Consider the following 21,993-nt stretch of genomic DNA (forward strand, 5'->3'; position numbering starts at 1 on the left):
CAAATAACCAAGGTCTGGAGAGCAGGGGGCACGGAGAGCTGTAGGCACTGCAGGGAAGAGGGTCAATTGTGTATTTTCTTGCCCAGATTCAAACAAAAGCAGGTCTGTAAATACGGAAGACATGCAGCCTTCAGCTCTGCCTACAGCAGAAGCGCAGCCAGGACACAGGCAGAGGTTTATCAAACATCCAAGATCAGGACTCTGAGAAGCGCTCTCCCCAGGGAACCCCCAGGCTTATCGGCTGCTAGAACAAGCCTGTCCTCTGCACAGAGGGGAACAGGGGGGATGCAGCCTATGGGTGTTGGGGGTACATGCCAAGGAGGCAAGGTGAATGTAACATGAGCAAATCAGCTAAAGAAAATTCAAGGGACCATCCATCTCATTCAATGCAAAAGTGTGTCCTAGCTGTCACAGCTGAAACAATCCTTAGCGAACATCAGAGCATCCAGTATCCACCAAAGACCGTCAGCAAATAAGTTGGAGAAAGACTTCACTTAAATATTAGTGAGATTCTGAGTCATGAAGCACAGAAGTGTTCCCTGTGTTATCCAGGAGACAAGACAGGAGTTCTGTCACTACGTCTGTTGGGGTTTCTCTGGAGGAAACTCATCCACAAAAAGTCAAGGAAAAAAAAAGATTTGCATACAGATGCTGTGTGTGTAAAAACCAAGAAAAGATGCATCCATGCAGATGCTGTGTGTGAGAAAACCAAGATAAGACACATCCATGCAGATGCTGTGAGAAAACCAAGAAAAGATGCATTTATGCATAATTACTACAATTTACATCAGTGTATAAAAATAAGTTGTATTTCTGTATGCCAGCAGTAAGAAATTATAATACTCTACAGTAATATATTTTTAAAATCACTAAGGAATAAACTTATAGTCAATAGCTTTATAAAAAATAATGCTTTAGTAACAAAGGGTTTAAATATATGGAGATTAAATTGTTCATGAATTAGAAGATAAATATTTTTAAAAAGTCAGTTCTTCCAAATTATTTGTTACTTATGTCATTTTTTATTTACATGTAATCCCCACCTCCAAAACTCCAACAAAACTGATAGACACAAAGAGTCAAGAATAGCTGAAGCTGGAAGAAAGCCCAGGTAGGACTACCTGGTGAGAGTAATCGTCAAGCTGGAATATTGGCAAGATTGCTAACTGCCAAAAAAGAACCAAACAATCCAGAAACAGTCCCTTAAGTTTCTGGGTTCCTGTTCTTGGATGGAGATTAATTGTACTGCATATTGAGGGGAATGGATTTTTCAGTGGCCAACACCCAAGTAATTATTCACATGGAAAAAAATTAGACCTTACATGTTATACCAGTTCAAGTGGGCTAAAAACCAAATGTGAAAGGTGAATATTTTAGTAACAAAAAGCTCAAACCTTCAAGGACAAAGTTAAAAGAACTGACTACATTGCTAAATTAAGAGCTCTTCATTAAAAGATAACCTTAACAGAAAATGACAGGGTTTGCCAAATGGGAGATACATGTTTGCAACCTGTGACTCATAGAATATAAAACATCGGCCCTTCTCCAACATACAATATCAAAAATTCTTAAAATGTTTTTAAATTCTAGGAAATAACACAACCCAAACAATCAGATGACATGAAGCAGTAACAGAATAAACAAGAGTGCTGGACCAGCAGGAAGGGCCTGGCATCTCCCTGCTGACCTGGAGGATTAGCCTCCGGCAGCCACAGGGGGACCGGACATCCACCATTACAGCAAAAGCTCAGAGGTGACACGGATGGGTGACCCCATGGAGGGTGGGGTCCCACCAGTGAGCATGTGGTGGGCGAGACTGTTCTGGAGAACTGGCCTAGCTGGGCCTGGGCAGTGACTGTGACCCCGGGGCCACTCGCTCAGGGCCAGGTGGGTCCCAGGCCATATCAGAGACCAGCTCCCCTCGTGTAAACCACAAAACCAGAGCCTTTGAAGGTTTAATCCTGCAAAGTCAGACCCTGAAGGAAGGATTGCAAGGCTGCTGCCCCGGGGAGGGGCTCAGAGGTGGAGGGAGGACCCACCGGGGAGGAAGCCAGCCAGGAGCCTCTCCATCCCTTGCCATCTTCCCCAAAAAGAGAGGCCACAAAGGAATAATGGAAGGTGCCAAGCGTTTTAGGTAAAAGCCAACTCGCTGTCAGCACAGCAGAGAAACAGGGAAGGTCACAGTGGGTCTGGGGCCCTCAGAGCAGGCAGTTTCTTCCTACATGAGCGGAGCGCCTCCTGCAGTAATTAGCATTCCGTTTCCTTAAGTACATTTATTCCTAGTTATAACCTGAGTCACAGGCAGCAGCCGCAGAAGTCACGTGCAGCCCAAGGCCAGATGGACACGGGGCAGAAACACGCCCGCACAGAGCACGGCCCTCCCAACCCACACCGCCAGCCACCAGTCGGTACCTTTCCCTGCAGACTCCCTCAGCTTCGAGCTGATCCACTGCATGGCTCTGGCGGAAATTTTGGTTCCAAAGTTTCTGTCAAACGGAGAAGGCGCCCCACCCTGTGGGTGGTCAGAGTTACATGAGAGTTAGACACCAGCACCTTCCTGGCTGTTAGCTTTTAAAATGGAACAGAAGTTACAATGACTAACAAAATTCACATCCTATTTCTAAGAAACTATAGTTTGTAAATACGAGTTTGGGGGTCTGTTTCTATCTCCTTGTATGTGGCTGGGACCCAACAAACCATAAGAAACCCTGTCACTCCTGCAGCCAAAACCCCCTGGTCAGGTGTCGCTGCTTCGGGAGGAGGCGGCTTTTAATCAACTAGACCCCTTATGTCAGCATCTTCATCAGGACCCCTTCAGCTTGTCTTGGGGAGGCCGTGGGGAAGAGTCACAGTTCTCTTAAGAAGCTGGTCCACTCTCTGGGCTCACTTTCTGGGCTCGCTTTCAGAAAGACCTACACACGCCCACCATACACACCATCGTGTAACTTCAGGATAGTCAGTGAGTTTATGGACCCTGAACTACAAGCTCCTGAGACAGGGACTGAGACGTGATGGGCAGGCCTGCTGTCAGGGGGACCAGGTCCCGTGACTCCACTCCCACCGCCTGCACTGTCTGGGGTGTGCTGACGTGCATACCCCAAGATTCTGTCCAAATCGCTCTGATTTCACGCAGGTCTTGAAGAATTGCCATGTCTGACACTCCAGTTTAAATGGGTATGAAGGCCTGATACTGAATCAAACTACTGAAAAAAAGTTAAGACCAACCTAGACAGCGTATTAAAAAGCAGAGACATTACTTTGCCAACAAAGGTCCATCTAGTCAAAGCTATGATTCTTCCAGTTGTCATGTATGGATGTGACAGCTGAACTCTAAAGAAAGCAGAGTGCCGAAGAATTGATGCTTTTGAACTGTGGTGCTGGAGAAGACTCTCGAGAGTCCCTTGTACTGCAAGGAGCTCCAACCAGTCCATCCTAAAGGAAATCAGTCCTGAATATTCATTGGAAGGTCTGATGCTGAAGCTGAAGCTCCAATACTTTGGCCACCTGATGTGAAGAACTGACTCATTGGAAAAGACCTTGATGCTGGGAAAGATTGAAGGCAGGAGGAGAAGAGGACGACAGAGGATGAGATGGTTGGATGGCATCACCGACTCAATGGACATGTGTTTGAGTAAGCTCCAGGAGTTAGTGATGGACTGGGAGGCCTGGCGTACTGCAGTCCATGGGGTGGCAAAGAGTCAGACATGACTGAGCGACTGAATTGACTGACTGAATCAAGTACTTAATTTGAACACATCTTTTCACTTAACTGGTGTCACTATGTATATGGAAGTGGACGGTTTTCTGACAAAGCCTATCTGCTCAACTGTCAGAACACAAAGTGTTCCTGAGGCTGATGATCGCCGGTATAATGACATAGTTCAGATGCTGATTTTAATCACTGTGGAACTGACTTAGGAATACACTTCCTTTTTACAAAACGGCTAACACAGGCCATCCAAGTGAGAAAAGGGGTGTGGCCATGCCCTGCCCACAGCCCACCTGCTGCATGTGGCCCAGCACATTCTTCCTGCAGTCAAACACGCCTTTGCCCTCCTCGGAGTAGAGCTGGTAGATGAAGTCGGTGGTGTAGTTCTCGCTGCAGTTCTCATTCCTGCAACACACAAGCCCAGGGTCGTCCTGCTCCAGCAACCATGCCACCCTCGCTCCTTATCACTGTGGCGGAATCATGACAGAAACCACTGAAAGAATCTTAGAAACTGACAACCAAGCAAAACTGGATCTCTAAAAATGGCCCTTGAGTCACTTAAACGCCAGCTAGTCTGAACGCAGAGCAGAGCGAGCCCGTGTGGAGGAGGAGTAGCCGCGTTCAGGGGCCACGGGCCGTTACCTGAGCACGAGCCCCCTCTGGATGCTGGTCTTCATCTTCTCCGTCAGGTGCTCCACGTTGGACTAGGAAAGTCAGGACACTGTGATTAGTCACCTGCTGTGTGCCGGGTACTGCCCCAAGTGTGGCCGGCGTGGCTGCTCTGAGCTGACCTCGTGGCAGAGGGGACAGTGGACAGTGACGTGTCAGTTAGTGACACCCACCGGGGACAGCGGCCCACGGAGACCGCAGCTGCGGCGAGGGGAGGGGGTCATGGCATCAGTGCACCGCTCGGTGTCCAGAGGTGACTGAGAGGTGAGCCGTCCCATGGACACGTCACTGTGTGCTCACCTAAGGCTGCTCCCCACGCCCCTGGCCAACACCTGCCCCTGCTATCTCAGAGGAACACGGCTGTCACCCGGCTTTACACAGAGACTCCTGACCCTGCCTAACAGGCACGTTCAGGCACGAGAATTTTCTAAGGAAGAACACAGCTTGAGAGAGGATGTGTGCAAGAAAAAGGGAGCGAGGACACACGAGCATAGGTTCCAAAGGAAGCCGGCTGCAGAAGAGCAGGCAGACTGAGTTTCCTGTTCTGATTATGGGGGCGACACTTCCCTCAGCTGCGTCTTGGCCGGGGCAAGCCTCCCCAGGGACACTGGGCAGCCCTCCCCACATTGTCCTCCCCGTGTCCTGGGCCACAGGGGACCAGGGGCTCCTCCGGGCGGGGGTCTGTCCTCCAGTGCTGCACAGTTTCCCCAGCTCAGACACACAGGGACCCCGAGCTCTGGCTGCCTGCACACCCGAGGCCTGGATGTGGTGGCCATGAGCCAGCAAGGCCCCAGGCTCCTAGCACGTCCATGTCCCCGCAGGTGCAGGGCCTCCAGGGAGGGCGTTAACTGCTTCCCAGGTGAGCGTGTAAGAGACAGTTACAAGCTTGGGGTACAAGCAGCAGGTACCCCGGAACCTGTTCCAGGGGTTGCCCTGTCCCCACCCATGGAGCTCACAGTGCCTCCCTGGTGTCTGCGACATAGGGGGGTGGGGTTTCCTGAGACCCCTGGACCTGTCGGGCAGTGACCCCTGGGGCCCTGCGTCCACTCACCTGCAGGTCCCGGATGTCAAAGGGCTCCTCGAAGATATAGGCAGCATCTGCGCCAGCCGCCAGTCCCCCCATGTTGGCCAGGTAGCCGCAGAAGCCGCCCATGGTCTCGATGATGAACACGCGCCGCTTGGTCCCACTGGCTGACTGCTTGATGCGGTCACATGTCTGCACAAGGGGACACAGTCAGGAGACGCGGACACTGCCCCGCGGCCGGCCCTGACCTCGGGCGGTGTGCTGAGCCCTGGGCCCTGGCCTCTCAGGGCTCGTCAGCAGGCATGTCCCTGCTCTGTTTTCTCCTGAAACGCTCCGGGACACATGGGGGGAAGAAGGCTTTGTGCACCCAAGTGTACCACCACCAGCAGAGAGACCTTTGCTCGAAGACTTTGCTTTAAATGTGGACAAGCACTGTGATGACAGAGGGGCCCCATTCCGTCACCCCTGATGACCCCTCCAGAGTCTGTGATGGATCACCACCCTCCCCCCAAACAGACTGATCTCATCCAAACCCAGAGTGCACTTCAGCAGCTGGGAAGCTCCAAGTTCTCTAGAAGCCCAGACAGGAAAAGAAACCACGTCAATGCGCCCATCTTGTCCTGGTGCTCAGGCCTGGGGATGCCTGGCTGGGTGGGGAGACCCACAGGGCTGCGGTGTCCACGGGTGCTTCATGCGGCATTTGAGCACTAAGACCTGCCTGCCTGGCCTCTGTCTCAGGAATTCAGGGTGGGGGATGCACAAGCCCCCTGGGCTGCAGGTCTCGTGGGCTCCCCTTCTGACCCAGAACAGCAGCTATCCCCACCAGCTGGCAAAGCCCCTCCTGTGAGGCCCACGCACCCAAGTCTCGGCCCCACCCGGACGTGCCTGCTGGCCTCGACAGCAGAGGTCCTGGTGACAGCCTCTCTGTCTAAGCATCAGTTCAGAACCTGTGCTCAACTGCCGTTTACTGGGGCTCTGTGCCCAGCTGAGACAGGAACCCTCCAGCACAGGGGGCTCTGCATCTGGTCCCCGCTGGGGGAGGACATGGGTCCCACTGTGCACAGCACAGGCCAGGCGGCAGGGTGCTGATGGGCAAGGGTCAGTGCCGATGGGTGCCAGGTGGGCAGGGATCAGAGATGCTGGTCTCTCGGAGCCTGGGTGACACCGGCCTGCTGAGGCCCCACTCGGATGGGGCTGGAAGGGACTGTGGGGGAAGCCCCACAGGAAGGGCGTCTCCTCCCCACCTCCCTGACGCGGGCTCCACTGGACTTTCATACCCCCAGCACCGGGTCCCTCTGCCCACCCCCTTGCTCTGCGTTCTGTCTCCTCCAACACCACACTGCTGCTGGTCACCTGGGTGCACCTCGGGGCTTTTGTCCTGGTAGGCAGGAGCAGGCTCACCGAGAGCCCCCCAGGGGAACAGCCCACCGAGAGTTGGCACAGGTGGGCTCCCCGAGACAGGCCTCGCGGAAACTGTGCTAACCTGAGCTGATGAGAAACAGGGCTCATTCACCCTGGAACATCCAACAGGTCCCCGTTCCGGTTCTTCTTGAGTGGGAAAGACAGACCCTGTGGGACCCCTGACGGGTCGTCTCCTTGAGCAAACGTGAAGATCTTACCTCCACAATCACGTTCAGGCACGTGTCACAGCCTATGCTCAGGTCTGTGCCTGGGACGTTGTTGCTAATGGTGGCAGGCACCATACAAACGGGGATGCAAAACTCAGGGTGGCTGTCGCGTTTCTTCGACAGCTCCAGCAAGCTCCGGAAAGCCTGAGCGGAGCGGGGGCAGGTCAGCAGGGAACCCACATCCATGACGGCCAATGGGGAGGAAGCTGCAGGGGAGAGACCTGGGGGGGCTCGAGGTGCAGGGGGAGACCACCAGGGGGGACTCTGGGTGCAGGGGAGACCAGCAGTGGGGACTCTGGGTGCAGGGGGAGACCAGCAGGGGGACTCGGGGTGCAGGGGAGACCAGCACTGGGGGACTCGGGGTGCAGGGGAGACCAGCAGGGGGACTTGAGGTGAACGGGGAGACCAGCAGTGGGGGACTCGGGTGCAGGGGGAGACCAGCAGGGGGACTCGGGGTGCAGGGGACCAGCAGGGGGACTCAGGGTGCAGGGGAGACCAGCAGTGGGGGACTCGGGGTGCAGGGGAGACCAGCAGGGGGACTCGGGGTGCAGGGGGAGACCAGCACTGGGGGACTCGGGTGCAGGGGAGACCAGCAGGGGGGACTCGGGTGCAGGGGAGACCAGCAGGGGGACTCGGGGTGCAGGGGGAGACCAGCACTGGGGGACTCGGGGTGCAGGGGACCAGCAGGGGGTACTCGGGGTGCAGGGGGAGACCAGCACTGGGGGACTCGGGGTGCAGGGGACCAGCAGGGGGGGCTTGGGGTGCAGGGGAGACCAGCAGGGGGACTCGGGGTGCAGGGGAGACCAGTACTGGGGGACTTGGGGTAGAGGGGGAGACCAGCAGGGGGGACTCGGGTGCAGGGGGAGACCACCAGGGGGGATTCGGGGTGCAGGGGGAAACCAGCAGGGGGTATTCGGGGTGCAGGGGAGACCAGAAGGGGGACTCGGGTGCAGGGGAGACCAGCAGGGGCGACTTGGGGTGCAGGGGAGACCAGCAGGCGGGACTCAAGGTGCAGGCGGAGACCAGTAGGGGGGACTCGGGGTGCAGGGGAGACCAGCAGGGGTACTTGGGGTGCAGGGGAGACTAGCACTGGGGGACTTGGGGTGCCGGGGGAGACCAGCAGGGGGGACTCAGGGTGCAGGGGACCAGCAGGGGGACTCGGGGTGCCAGGGAGACCAGCAGGGGGGACTCGGGGTGCAGGGGAGACCAGCAGGGGGGACTCGGGGTGCAGGGGAGACCAGCAGGGGGGACTCGGGTGCAGGCCCAGAGCACACAGGCTTGGGCAGGTGGGCAGCAGAGCAGGGCTAAGGCGGCGCAGGGTTAGTGGTGGACGAGCAGCCAGGCCTTTCTGGCATCAGGAGGAGATGTGGGCGGCCACTTGGTGGGACCTTAGGGGCCAGGCTGCCGGGACACCTCGGAGAGGTAGTGGGGAGGCGGACGCCCACAGAGCCCCCTCCGCCCCGGCTGTGTGACCCTCACAGAGAGCCCAGGGCGGGATTCGGGATCCCCGGGAAACCGTTGGGCTCCGATGTCAGAAAAGCGGGCTGCTCTCAAGCACACGACCAGGGCCCAGACCTCCCACCTCCGCGTTAGTGCAAGTAGCTTGTTAGTGTCCCAGTCCACCACCCACCCCTGAGGCCACAGTGCCCCATGGCCATGCTCACAGAACCCAGCCTCTGCCCCATCTTTATTGCTCCCACTTGGAGCCATTTCCAATGCCTTGTGAGGGGAAATTCCCGGCAGGATGATCCGGGCTTTCCGGAAAGCGTGGCTCTCTGCTGGCCCTGCCACTTCCATCCCCAGACTCCCAGACAGGATGGGTTCTGGGGGCTATGGCCCTAGGAGGTGTGGATGGTGGGCCCACACTGGGTGAGTCCAGGGAGCGGCCATGAAGAAGTTCAGGGGGTTGCTCACCAGCCCTGTGCCCCACCACCGTCCTCAACCACCCCCCACGCAGTCCAGCCCAGATCCCCACGGGGAATCTCCCCAGCCCCCATGCAGCTCAGGGCCACCGTGGGGCTGCCTGGATGCCTGCTGGATGGAGGGGTGGTGAGCCCTGTGGTTAGACGGGCTCCCAGGCTGTCTGCACCCCGCAGGATGCTTTCGGTGGGGGGCACCCAGCACAGGAGGTGGGCAGGACGCTGACACCTTGAAATCTGATGGCGGTTCTCCACCTGTACATTCTTCCCACCCTCTCTCTGACCCCCATCACTCCCTGCTTTTCCTCTGATCTCTGGAAAATGAGACGGACACTCAGAGCCAGAACTCTACCTAGGACATAAGCCCAGGGTCCTGGGGGCAATGCTGGGTGAGCCAGCCGCCTGGGCAGCATTGAGCTCATGTCAGCTGTGGCTCTGAAGGGGACCAGTGTGTGGCCCAGAGGAGGAGACACAGCCCCTGCTTTGGTTTCGGACTCTCTGAACTCGAGCCCTGAGGACCAGTGCTACCCCCAGGACCCTGGGACCTCGTGATGGAGTAAGTCCCCTGGGATCTGTTTCCAGGAACGCATCCATAAGCTCAGCACACAGACTGATGAGGAGGGGACGTGAGGACAAGGGTTAAGTGTCCAGAGGATGTGCCACCTGACGACACCAGGCCACCTCAGGGTTCACCCCCTCGGCCCCCTGGGATATTCCAGCTGAGGACCCCAGGCTGTGGGGTCATCCTGACATCACGGGGTCAGCAGCATCCAGGCTGATACTCACCAGACACCATGCCCCACCTCCCCACCCCCTGCCGCCCAGTTCTGACGGCCAGGGTGCCCCCAAATATCGCAGACTTTGGGGACAAAGTCACCACCAGACCACCCTGGCCTGTGAGTGGAAGAGTGCGGCTGGGACAGGAGGTGCCTGGGGCTGTCCCTGAGGCCAGGAGGTGGCAATGCCACCATCCAGACCCCAGATCCCGGGCCACAGAGGCCTGTCCTGAGAGCACGGCGGACCAGACAGACGAACAGACGCTGAGCTGGCTCTGGAAGCCCAAGAGCCTCCTGCTTCCCAGGGTGGCTCAGGAACAATGACCCTCGGGCCAGCACGGTCCTGCCTGCTGCCCCTTTCTTGAATGTGCCTGGCCCAGCCGAGGGCCAACCAAACCCAGGCCTCCTGAGAGACTGAACTGCACTGTGGCTCAACACACACAAGCTGAGGAGCCAGTTGGCCTCCCATCCCCCAGCTCCAGGACCCACTGATCAGGCCCAGCACAGGGTCATCCCAACCACCGCCTGACCACTGGGCACGAACTTAGCAGCAGAGCAGCAACCCCAATTTGTGGGGCGGCCCTGGCCCATCACCAACAGTGACCCCGGCTCCGAGAAGCTCCAGTAAAGAAAAGCCTGAGTGTTAAGGGCCATGTAATAAATCTCAAAACCCCTTGAAGGGAAGCAGGACCACGTGGAATTTCCCCAGATCTGTCCTAGTTTTCAGATTTTCAACAACCCACGTGTAGGGACTCTCTATCACTTGGAAAAGTAACTCTTCATAGCAGAGGAGCCTTGGATGAATAAGTGGGAGCACCCTGTCCTGCTGAGAGTGTGTGGAAGGTCACAGGGGACACACACCGATCCTGGTCAGGACCCACCAACGACCGCCCCCGGAGCTCCTGCCACCCCCGGGGTCTCATCAGGCGACAATCAGGACATGAACTCCGGCTGCTTCTACTGCAAGCGTGGCGAGAGCACTCAGACCCAGCTACGCGGGAGCAGTAATGACACACGACCTTTCAACTCAGACCTTGAGCAGCGAGCGGTCAGAGGCTGAGTTAGTCCCACGGCAGCAGAAGCACAGACGGCATCCCCGGGGGCACAAGGGGCGGGCACACGGGTGAGGAGGTCCAGCACGCGGACACCGGCCAAGGCCACGCCGGAAGGCTTTTTAGTACAGAAACTGCAGAAAGTTGAAGAGGTTCAGGAAAGCAAGGAACCAGCACCAAGCACTGCTTACCGCATACATCCTACTTTAAAAGCTTTTCTTTTATCTACCGGCACTGGAGACAGATTTGATGCCCATTGGTTTAAGGGAAAAAAGCTAGAAACACAGCCATGAGGCCTGTGTCTCCCAAGGAAAATAAAACCTGAGAATTTACCAGAAAATTCTAGACACTGAATTGGAAAAAAAAAAAAAGCTATGCATTCTGATCCTCACTGATCTTCAAACACCCAAGCGATTTCCCAAGTATGATTTAAATTTATGATAGTTAAAATGTATTTCTATGCTTTCTATGGACTTTAGGGGGATAAAAAAACATTCAGGTACCATCGGTATTCTTTTACATATGGTTTATCATCCCCAGTCCACAAACAGGAGAAGGAGGACAATTATTTGAAAGGATCCAGGTCAGTGAATGAACTCACAAAATCATCAGTCCAGCTCCTACCCTCAAACATCAAAGCACAGGCCCCTGGACCCAGGTTTCATCACAATAACACAATAACGTGTTATGGGCTTGGGGGAAATTTAGCTCAGCCAAAAAACAAAGGGGGTGGGTTTAATCAAATATCCACATCACTGTGACTCAAAACTAGCTGAACTACCGATGATGTTACCCTGGCTGCAGCGAAGGGAAACAGAGGTGAAAATCTTTGGGGGCCGAATTGTAGACTGTCAGGCTTTTTTTTTTTTTCTCTCTTTTTTGGCCGTGTCAGCATGCAGAACCATAGTTCCCCAATCAGGGATCAAACCTGCACCCACTGCCTCGGGAGCGTGGAGTCTTAGCCACTGGGCCGCCAGCAACATCCCTTTATTTTAAAAAAGAAAAACTTTTCAGCAGACCCCGGGACCAGCCTGTCTCGAGCACACGGTACATAAAAGTGGGCCAGCGCCCGGGTTAGTTCCACAGCCCCTGCCCTGCTGCCCACACTCACATCAGTGATGGTGTTGAGGGCGGTATCCGCCCCGATGCTGAAGTCGGAGCCGGGCACGTTGTTGGAGACGGTGGCAGGGACCATGACCATGGGGACACAGAACTCCTCGTGCTTCTCCCGGGCGGCCAACAGCTCCAGCAGCCCCAGGTAGGCCTGCAGGTGAGTGTGTGAGGTGGGGGGCGGGTGGGTGGTGGGTGGCCATGCATTGCTATCCGGGCGTCGGCCCAGGGCAAGACTAAGCTGCTCACGGGTGAGCGTCTGACTGTTTGAGGTTCTCATGTTTTCTTTAAAGGAAATGTCAAGGTCATCATAAGGCTGATTTTAAAAATGAAGGTAGACAATCCAACAGGTAGTTAAAAGATCTGGCCCCATAACTGCCTTCCTCTCTGAGTAACCAATGGGGTGCCAACTCGTGAGAGAGGGTCATCTCCACAGACCCAGCAGACGTGAGGACTCACTGAGCAGACAGCCCAGCCACGGGGTCGGGTGGGTGAGTGGCCCCGAGTCCTGCATCACCAGTGTTCAGTGGCATCTGGGCCCGTGGCTCCATGGCCCCCGGTCCCGACAAGGAGCCAAGGGCAGGGTGCTCACGGGACCCGGCGTGGGGTCCCCTCTCAAACCCGCAGCGCCGGCCAGCAGGGGAGCAGACGTACCTCGAATCCACCAATGATCAAGAGTGCGTTGATGCTGTGGGTTCGCATCTGCGCCGCGATGTCTTCCAGGTACTTCCCAGGGAGGGTGCTGGGGAGGTTCAAGGGGGCGAGCTCAGGCAGGACCCCCTCTGCGCCCCACCTTCTGAGGCCAAGCAGCATGGCACTCAGGGGCAGGGGGCGCCCTGGCTGGGGGACAGCGTGGCTGGGGAGCCACCCATGGTGGGCGCAGTCAGGAGTCAGGTCTCAAAAGAGGGTCTTATGGGAAGAAACTTTGCTGCTGCCTCACAGCTGGACCTCAGAAACCCCCACTGCCTGGTTAGGGACATGGTGAACCATGGAAGCTATCAAACGTTCACAGTGGTAATCATCTGGATGGAAACATCCAGTTTTCGAGTCACGTACAGAGTACACACAACTCATCCAGAGTAATCTCACTCAAAGTCACCTGCATGCACACATGCTCACCTTGTTCTGTTCCACCCTCTGTCCACACACGGCCGCAAGTGGAGGAGGCAAAGGATACTCGGCCATCGTGAGAGCCCGCCCGGCACCCACCCCAACCTTTCTGCTGTGGCCCCTGGGCATCATGGCTTCACTTGGGGTGGGCTTCGCTCGGGGAAGGTGTACAGAGGTCATAGGGCTGGGCGCTCACAGCACATGAGTGGATGTAGAGTCGACTAGAGGGTCCCCCAGCGTCTAAGGATCGTGAAAACATGCTGCCAGCCACTCCTCCAGCCCCGCCACCCCCAGAGCAGCCCCTGGGATGGGGGCGCTCATGAAACAGACGAGTTGGGGTATCACAGTCGGTCTGAAGAGGCCCAGGAGGCAGCCAGGGGGCCCCATGCCCTGCGTGGAGCTCTGCTGTCAGAACACCATCCCCGAGGGCGCTGGGGGAACAGGACCACAAGAACTCTGGACACCTAGGTCAGCTCCACAGAGCGCTGGTGGCAGGGTACCCAGCTTCAGAGCAGGGTAGAGACGGATGATTCTCTTGGATGACAGGCTACCACTTGTGTGGAATCCAACACCCCTTAGAGCCCAGGTACCCACTACTGTCCTTCCACATAACATGGGACATGCAGTGATGACTGCGCCCAGAGATGAGAGAGCAAACAGCCTCGTGTTAAATCAGCACCTTGGCGGGAACACCTCTGGGCCTCACTGTGCCCACAACAGGAGCAGCCACAGTTCAGAAACCTATGGTTTTGTGTGGAGCCCCTCGGGTCCTCCCTCGGGCAGTGGGGACCTGGTGGCTGGGCTCCCTGGACACTGAGCCATATCCAGCTCCTCTGCAGAGTGCAGTCACCACAGCTTATGCACCCACGTCTGCACTGCCCCACGCGGGATGAGGGCTTTCTGCCACCACTGGCTTCTACCGACGAGGGAAATAAGGGACCAGCGGGGAAGCCCTCCCAGGTCCTCTTCTTGGTGTCTCTTCAAGGCCACGTCTCATTTGCTCCCCACACCTGGCCTGGGTCCCTCCCAGAGTGTGGCCCGGACGCGAGCTGGTGCCAATCCCTTCCCTCCCGGATCCCAGACAGGACATGAATGACGCACAGTTCCTCTCCCCGGGATGCGGCACCCTGCTCCCTGAGAGCAGGTCAGTATCAAGACGGAAGAAGTACCGTTTTGTCCCAAGGATGGAGCCGCCTTGGCCCGTCCAGCCTCCGACATCTCCCCAGCCAATTTCCTTTATCTAAGGCGCAAACACAGAGAAGCAACTGAAGTGAACAAAAAAAGGGAAGGAGAAGGCTTTACAAACAGCTCAAAGTTTGCACCTCTGACAGGCGGCATGTCTGTAAGAATTTGCGGAACATGAAGAACACCTCCCCACTACCTCACGTGCACCTGCTCCCCTTCCCACCTAATGTCCTGGTTCTGGGACCCCAGAGACGCAGTCCCCACTGCCTCTGAGAAATCCAGAACCTGCCTTTCACTGAAGCCCTTCCCCGCGGGCACCCCCAGGACCCACCTGGCCTTTGGCGAAGCCCTCGAATCCATCATACACGGCGAACATCTTGTGCCCCTCGGAGATGCCCACGCGCACGGCAGCGCGCACGGCTGCATTCATGCCGGCGGCGGGCGCACCCACGTTCACGACGCCCACATTGCAGTTGCTCTGCAAGTCGGGGGCCGGGGCGGGGGGGTGCGGGTCACTGGCTAGGCGCACCCCCCAACCCCCTGGCACCGCTGCATCCCGAGTGCATGTGCAAGTGATGGGCTGGCGCGGGGACCCCGGGGCTGCAAGGTCTGGCTGGGCGGGGGTGGGAATGACGCACTGGAGCAGCAAGGGGTGGCCTCCGCAAAGCGGGAACCGAGCCGGGCAGGACGCGGGCCTCGTCCGAGGCAAAGGAGAGGATCAGGGTGGTGGGGGGTGGGTGCGGGGGGCAAGGTCTCCTACGTTTGGGATCTCGGAGTCCGGCAACTTGATGGCCAACCGCTTGTAGGTGTTGAGGTTGCTCTCAAAGCTCCTGGAATAAAAGGCCAGAGTCAGACCACAGGCTAGAGAGCAGGACAGAGTAGATGGGCTCTCCAGGGGAGAAGGGGCCCCAGACGATGCCTGTGCGGGGCAGGGGTGACTGTGGTTCCAGCTTCGTGTCTGGAGAGGAGCCCCAGGCTGTCCCAGTGACTGGGATGGACGCTGTGTGAAGGGCTGAGGGTGTTGCGTCCAGGACACAGCTAGTTTCTTTCCTGGAGTGCTAGCAGCCACATGTCAGGCTCTCTCTCATCTCAGCTTCTGAATGACCCCCACCTCACCATAAAACAAACACATTTCCCTCTAATTAGTCACCCAGACCATCCACCAGCAGAAGCAGTGCCTCCTGTCTCATTTCTGGCTTCTTATGTTGAGACAGAAGCAACGCGACCTGGGCATATGCTGAGAAACAGAGGCTTCGGGGAAACAGTTTTCAGAATAGTCACCTTCCTCGGAGTTGCACGGCGTCCTTAAATCTCCTCTCATCCATTGCCTTTTGTACCTCCTGGGTCTGTAAGGAAGAAAGAATGTGTCAGGACTCAGCGTGTCCCCGGATCTGGGCTGGGGACACAGAACCAGCTGGGCCCTTCCATCCCGGGTTTGTTCGGGTCCGACCTTGCAGCCAGCAGCTGGGGTCAGCGAGCCCACACCACCTGGCCACCACCCAGCCTGCTTCATAGAAAAGGATTAGAGGCACTGCCAGGGTAAGTAGGTCCTGAGATCTCAGGGATCCTGCCCCCTGAGAGCAAGGCCAGGAGGTGAGTCTTCCAGGCCAGACTCTGAATGACCCCCTTTGACTCTGGTGAGGAAAGAGCCAACAGAAACCACCTCACTCCCCAGGGAGCAGGGGCAGAGGGACAGGGTTGGAGGCAGGTGGTCTTGGAGCCAGAGCACTTGGGGTCCAGCAGCAATTCCCCCTTTCAGCCCTGGGATCCCAGGCAAGTCACCCCTCTCTCTGAACTTCAGTTTCCTCAGCCGTGTGGTGGTGACTACACTCCCAGCCCTTAGGAAGAGACCCAGTGAGCAGCAGCTGGTCAGGGAGGGGCCGGCTGTGGCCTTGCGACCATCAGGCTGAGATACCATGATGCATGGTCGTTCGAGGACAAGCCAGTGGTACCAGCCGCCACTGTCTCCAAACTGACAGAGACTGGACAGAAGAAGTGAATGTGCTCACGGTAAACCACTGCATGTTGTTCCATGTTCTGTTCTTCTGAGCCACAGCCTCACACTCCACACATGACACATGCACACACATGCATGACAGGTGCACACACTCATACAGCATACATGACATGTGCACACTCATACACACAGGCATGACGTGTATACATGCATGCACACACATGCATGACATGCACACAAACACATGCACTCATACACATGCATGATGTGCACACTCATACATACATATGCATGACGTGTACACAGACGTGTGTGCACGCACATTCCCACATGCACATGTGCACATGTCATGTGCACACTCATACACACAGGCATAGCGCATGTCCACAGACACATGCAGGACATATGTACACAAGCATGCACATACATACATGACACATGCACGCACACACGTGCACTCATACACATACATGGCATGTGCACACTCACACACACATACATGACATGTACACAGACACAAATGTGCACAAACATCCCCATGTGCACACACATGCATGGCATATGCACACACACATGCACATACATGCATGGCACATGCACACACTGACACATTGCACACACACTCACAGGCACACATGAATGATACATACTCAGACACAGATGCACACACGTGCACACACACAGGATTCACTTACTGCCACAGGCTTATGGAAAGTACGTTTCTAAGGTTTCTTTCAACAAGTCCCTTGACTTAATCACCTCTCTGTACACATTATAAAATACACACACCTCAGAGCCACTGAGAAGACCAAATAAATTGACAGTCATGAAGAGACTTTGAAAAATAAATGGTAAGTTTCTAATGCAACTCCACGGCTGCCTCACCTAGTGGACAGTTCACTGGGAAATGGGCCTGAGGAGGTGCTGCACATCGGGGTGTCACCTGAGGGAGGCCCCCCCCTACGTATCACATCACAGATGTGAGGGTCTCAGGGATGGGAGGGCAGGAGGGGCTGATCCTGGAGAGGCTGGATGGTGTCCCTCCTGCCCTGTGAAGACCCTGGTCCCTGCAGGGCTGTCTCCAGCCTCCCAGGAAGCACACGAGCGCCCAGAAGATGCCCTCCCATAGGATAGGCTAGACTTGCTGTGGAGGTGGCGCAGCGTGCTCATGTCACAGTACCAAGATGGGAGCCGACACCCCCATTCTGCCATTCATCCCCTCAGGATGGGGGTTCCTCGGGAAGATCATTCACTCCTGTGGTGAACCCAGCCCGTGCCCACACTCACCATCTGTACGCACTCCATCAGTGGCAGCCTCACCGCCTGGTTCCCGCTCAGTGACACCACACAAGCTGGGGTCTCGGGGCTGGCCTCCAGGAGGGCAACCACGGCCTCCACCCCCATGCGGCTGGCCTAGAAATGGCATTACGACGGTCAGAGCCAGCCCTCCGCCCACCTGCAGCCCAGCTTGCTGCCCTGGGCAGAGGCCTGCCTGGTCCAGACAAGACCAGCTGCATCCTCAGCATCCCCCTCGCTTCTCCTGCCCTGAGTCTCTGTTAGTCACTTAGTCCTTCCCCCTTACTTCTAACCCCTCTCCAACAAAGAGCTCAATTCCAGTTAGAACCAGCCAGAGGGGCTGGGGGCTCAGAGGCATGCAAAGCAGGAAACAGAGACTGCACTCTGGGTCTCTGTGGTCCCTGGGTCCATTTCTAGAAACCTGCACAAGAAAACTGCCTTTCCACCTTCTGGGTGTTGTCCCCCATGTTTGATGGGGTCTCCCAGTGGGTAGCTGGGGGCCAAGGAACCCTCCTGGTGAGCAGGTCTCCCAGGGACTTCAGGGAAAAGTCACTCAGCACTGTGGGCAGAGATGCCTTCACTGATGGTTCCTCCCAATCTTCGTAGCAACCTGGTCCCTTTGCGATCCCAGAAGCTTTCCTTGCCTTGGGACATGCCTGGCCAGCTCCAGCCTCACTCACCAGAATCCGGTCAAAGGCTGACGGCGTCCCTCCTCTCTGCACGTGTCCAAGGATGGTCACTCGCGTGTCATAGCCCAGCTGTGTGACCACGAGCTGAGGGGAAACAGGACACGGCTGGGCACGTCATCTCATCCAGGACAGGGGGCTGGGGACCGGGGAAGGGCTCCACCCTTTATGCACATCTATGTGCAAGAATGTCCTGGTTTCTAAATTTTACTTCCTCAACATTCAACAGCTTGCCAAAATCTTTTTTTTTTTTTAAAGAGAATGCTTTAACTGCAGGTAAAACCATTGTCTCTCCTACTTTGCCAGTGAACATAACTAAAACAGGTTTTTAAAGATACTGTTTCTAAAGCTTGTATTTAAAAGCATGGATACTTTATAAAAATGTAAACTTTTCCATGAATCACCTTAAATTTGTAAGGTTGTATTTGAAAAGCACAACACAGTAACTCCAGGCATCACCTCAGGCCAGGGTCATGAAAACCCAGCCGGGTGGCCAGGCCAGGTCTCCTGTCCCCTGTGGCCCTCATTTACTCTATAAAAATGTCAGGGCTGGGGCATGGGACTGCTACGGTCCGCCCCCCACCCTCTCCCCGGCCCTCATACTCCACAGTCCAATCTCAACTTCAGTTAGGTGGGAAAGAAGATCTTTGCTCTGATCGTACTCATTACTTCCGTAAATAACAGCAGACAACTGTCACAGATCTCTTGATATTTTAATCACCAGGTGAATAGCTGGTCAGGGGCACAGAAAAGGCCAAGATGCCAACTGGCAAAGCCATGCTGATAACATGTCTTCCCTGATGGGCAGCTTCTACCAGAGCCCGTGGGCGTCTCCCCAGCGCTACGTCCAGAACCTGCCTGGTTACCTGGGTGACCGAGAGCCCAGGCAATCCCTCCCAGGCCGGACAAGCCAGCGCCGGATGAGCAGCCCCGCAGCCACAGGAGCATGGGGCTGGCCCCCCACAGGGTGGAACAGCAGCCACTAAGGCCAGCAGAGCACTTCCTCCATGAGTAAGGCTCAGCTGATGCTCCAGCAGGAGAGAGGATGGCTGTGCTGACCCCCCGGAACCTGGAACCTTCTAACCCCGTCCAATCTCATGTCCTCTGTGTCTGTCAGGAGAGCCTGGGGACTTCAGGTATATTCCCAACAGTATTCCAGAGGCACGGGCTCCCTAGAAGTCAGGAGCTGTGAGATCCTCATGCCAGTGAAGCCACGGTCATCATGAAGGTGGTATTTTCAACCATCAAGAAGAACAGGAAACCTAACAGCACCCGGCTCCAAACCTCACCCTGCCCGAGTGTTGGAACCGCCCACTGTCAGGCAGGTACGGCGTGGAGCACACCCACCTCCTTGATCTGCTCCGAGGTGATAGGCTTGTTCTGGGTGTCGATGGCCCCTTCGGCCACAATGATGATGTTCAACCTTTTCTTCCGGGCACGGTTCTAGGAGATGGAAGAAGAAACCCTCTGATGCTTAAACCACTCTAAATGGGGGCCTCTGCCCAACTGACTGGGCTCTCCAGGAACACATGGTCACCCGGTTTCATCAGCAGCACTTCCTAAGGATACGAGCAGGTCCAGGCGCCCAGGGTGAACAGGCGGGACAGGCCTGCAGACACGGGAGGTCAAAAGCTCCCAGTGTCTCTGACCCGGACCCCTAGATGGTGATGAGCCCCGAGGCTGGGCTCCCAGGTCTTTCCTGCAGACGAGGCCTGCCGGCTACCCCACAAGACAGAGCTTCCTGTCATCTCCCTGGGAACCGGGCCCCAGCCTGGTCTTCACGAAGCAGAGAACCGCCCACGTCTCCAGGCCAGAAGCAAGGGACAGTGAGCTCACGGGTTACTTCAGTGCTCACGGTCACGCTGGGACCTGTGCAGCTGACTCCAGCCTCAAAGGGCTGATTCCTCCCAGCTGTACATGCATGCGTGCTAAGCTGCTCAGTCGTATCCAACTCTGTGACCCCATGGGCTAGAGCCTGCCAGGCTCCTCTGTCCATGGGATTCTCCAGGCAAGAATTCTGAAGTAGGTAGCTTATCCCTCCTCCAGGGGATCTTCCCAGCCAATACTATAATTCAAGAGCCAATGCAGACTTTAGAGTATTGCAAAAAATGTATCTTCGGATTGTAGCCTCCCCTTCTGCAGGGGATCTTCCCCACCTAGGGATCAACTTCCCAGCCAAGGGATGGCTTTACCAAGTCTCTTACACAGGTTTTTGAGTCAAAGTGTATTGGATTAGTTGCTGGAAATGCGCTCTTGGAACCCATCACCTTGAAGGCGAAGGCCATGTCTCATGGATCGTGGGTCCTGGTTGCATGCAGTGCTTATGTGCTTGCTGAATACAATGATAACTGGCCTCTGCCATAGGTTTCCATTTTTTGCCTACAGAACAGTAGTGAGATGGTCATGAAAATAAGAGGAGGGAAAGTCCACACATTGGGGTAGAGTTTCTATCCTGAAAGCCCCCTTGTTTTCTGCAACGCCTCGCAGAGGAAATCTGTCTGACACCAGGGATGGGATACGCATGTTGACAAGGACAGAATACGCATGTTGACAGTGATTCATGGTGTGAAACGAGCACAGTCCACAGATAAAAGAAAGGAAAGGCCTGAGCCAAACCCACAGCAAGGCCAGCTCCCTCTGGGGAGCGAGCTGCCGGGGCCTGGCCTGCAGAGAGCTGGGGGACTTAACTCACAGGCCCTTTTTCTGAGGGGACAGCAGCACCGTGTTCCCCAGACCCTGGCTCTCACGTGGCTTCCTCAAAGGATGGCTGAGCACCCGCTTGGCATGAGTGGCTCAAAAGCTCAGCTGCTTCTCCTTCACCTGTCTCTGCCACAGCGGGAGGTGGGTGGACAGGACACCCCCAGGTCACAGCCACAAGCCCGAAGCCACTCTGAGCAGAGATCCTCCAAGGGCTGAAAGCTCCGTCGACACGGAACATGCCCACGGCCACCACGCCACAGGCCAGACGGCGCGACCAGAGGCCGGCAGCCACAGGGGACAGAAGGCAAGTTACCTCTGAGAGCTTGACGCACATGTTTTCCTGCCAGCCTTCCTCCGGTGGGGACTCGGGAAGGAAGACCCAGTCGGCCCCGCAGGCCAGGGCGCTCACCAGGGCCAGGTACCTGCGGGCAGAGAGCGGGGATTTCACAAGGGGGTGGGACCGGGCGCCCCTGCCCAGGAGAGCCCCACAGATGGGACATGCCCCTCCCAGGATGCTCACGCTGGGGTGTGGGGCTCCCTGGGGACCTCCCCACCCCGACTGCAACCGTGTGACCATACCCGCAGTGTCTCCCCATCACCTCCAGGACGAAGGTCCGCTGGTGGCTGGAGAGAGACAGAGAAGCGTCCACTTAGCACAGCCGGGCAGACGGCAGGGCCCCAGCTGTCCCCCTCAGACGACCCACTCTGCACACAAGCAAACACTATGGCGAGTGTGTTTCAGGCTCTTCTGAGTGAAGGGGCTGCAGCAGTGAGCGCCCTGGTTGTGTCCTCGTGCCAGGCACGCTCACGCCACCAGGACATGCATATATGCTCTTCCCAGGATGAGGGCTCCACTGGGCAGAGTCAGACTTCTTCAGCCAGAACCACATCAGCTCGGGAGACGAGAGCAACAGAGTCAGGTCTGCACCCAGGACCACGGCCTTTCCACGAACGGGAAACTAACTGCCACCAGTAACCCTGGGACCCAAGCGGGGGTCAAGGTTTGTCTCTAGCCACGGTTCCCCGGGCGTGGCCCCAAGACGGTGGCAAGTGCCGGTCCACGACAGAGACACGTGTTCCACTGTCTCTCTCACTTGACTTTGGTGAAGGTGCTTTGGAAGCCTGAGGGAGCCAGGGAGGGTGTGATGGGAAAGGTTCAGCTCTGAGCCTAC

General features: G+C 56.4%; 1 protein-coding gene across 5 annotated transcripts in view; it reads right to left on the reverse strand.

The window, feature by feature from the left end:
• Positions 1–21,993, reverse strand: part of PFKP (phosphofructokinase, platelet) — a 48,139-nt gene that overhangs the window by 559 nt on the left and 25,587 nt on the right. For 2 of the 5 annotated variants that reach the window (XM_020885858.2, XM_070472271.1), the window contains exons 6-21: positions 21,401–21,445; positions 21,135–21,243; positions 19,469–19,564; positions 18,116–18,208; positions 17,427–17,552; positions 15,464–15,528; positions 14,943–15,012; positions 14,514–14,660; positions 14,167–14,237; positions 12,542–12,629; positions 11,889–12,041; positions 7,022–7,174; positions 5,430–5,594; positions 4,352–4,413; positions 4,003–4,114; positions 2,413–2,512 (exon numbers count right to left, since the gene is read on the reverse strand). In XM_020885858.2, the coding sequence (XP_020741517.2) occupies positions 2,413–2,512; positions 4,003–4,114; positions 4,352–4,413; positions 5,430–5,594; positions 7,022–7,174; positions 11,889–12,041; positions 12,542–12,629; positions 14,167–14,237; positions 14,514–14,660; positions 14,943–15,012; positions 15,464–15,528; positions 17,427–17,552; positions 18,116–18,208; positions 19,469–19,564; positions 21,135–21,243; positions 21,401–21,445 (1,655 nt within the window). The remainder of the gene's footprint in view (positions 1–2,412; positions 2,513–4,002; positions 4,115–4,351; positions 4,414–5,429; positions 5,595–7,021; positions 7,175–11,888; positions 12,042–12,541; positions 12,630–14,166; positions 14,238–14,513; positions 14,661–14,942; positions 15,013–15,463; positions 15,529–17,426; positions 17,553–18,115; positions 18,209–19,468; positions 19,565–21,134; positions 21,244–21,400; positions 21,446–21,993) is intronic. The other 3 variants (XM_070472273.1, XM_070472272.1, XM_070472274.1) reach the window with 3 other exon arrangements.

Source organism: Odocoileus virginianus, chromosome 9 (genome assembly GCF_023699985.2).
Source record: "Odocoileus virginianus isolate 20LAN1187 ecotype Illinois chromosome 9, Ovbor_1.2, whole genome shotgun sequence".
Classification (NCBI taxonomy): domain Eukaryota; kingdom Metazoa; phylum Chordata; class Mammalia; order Artiodactyla; family Cervidae; genus Odocoileus; species Odocoileus virginianus.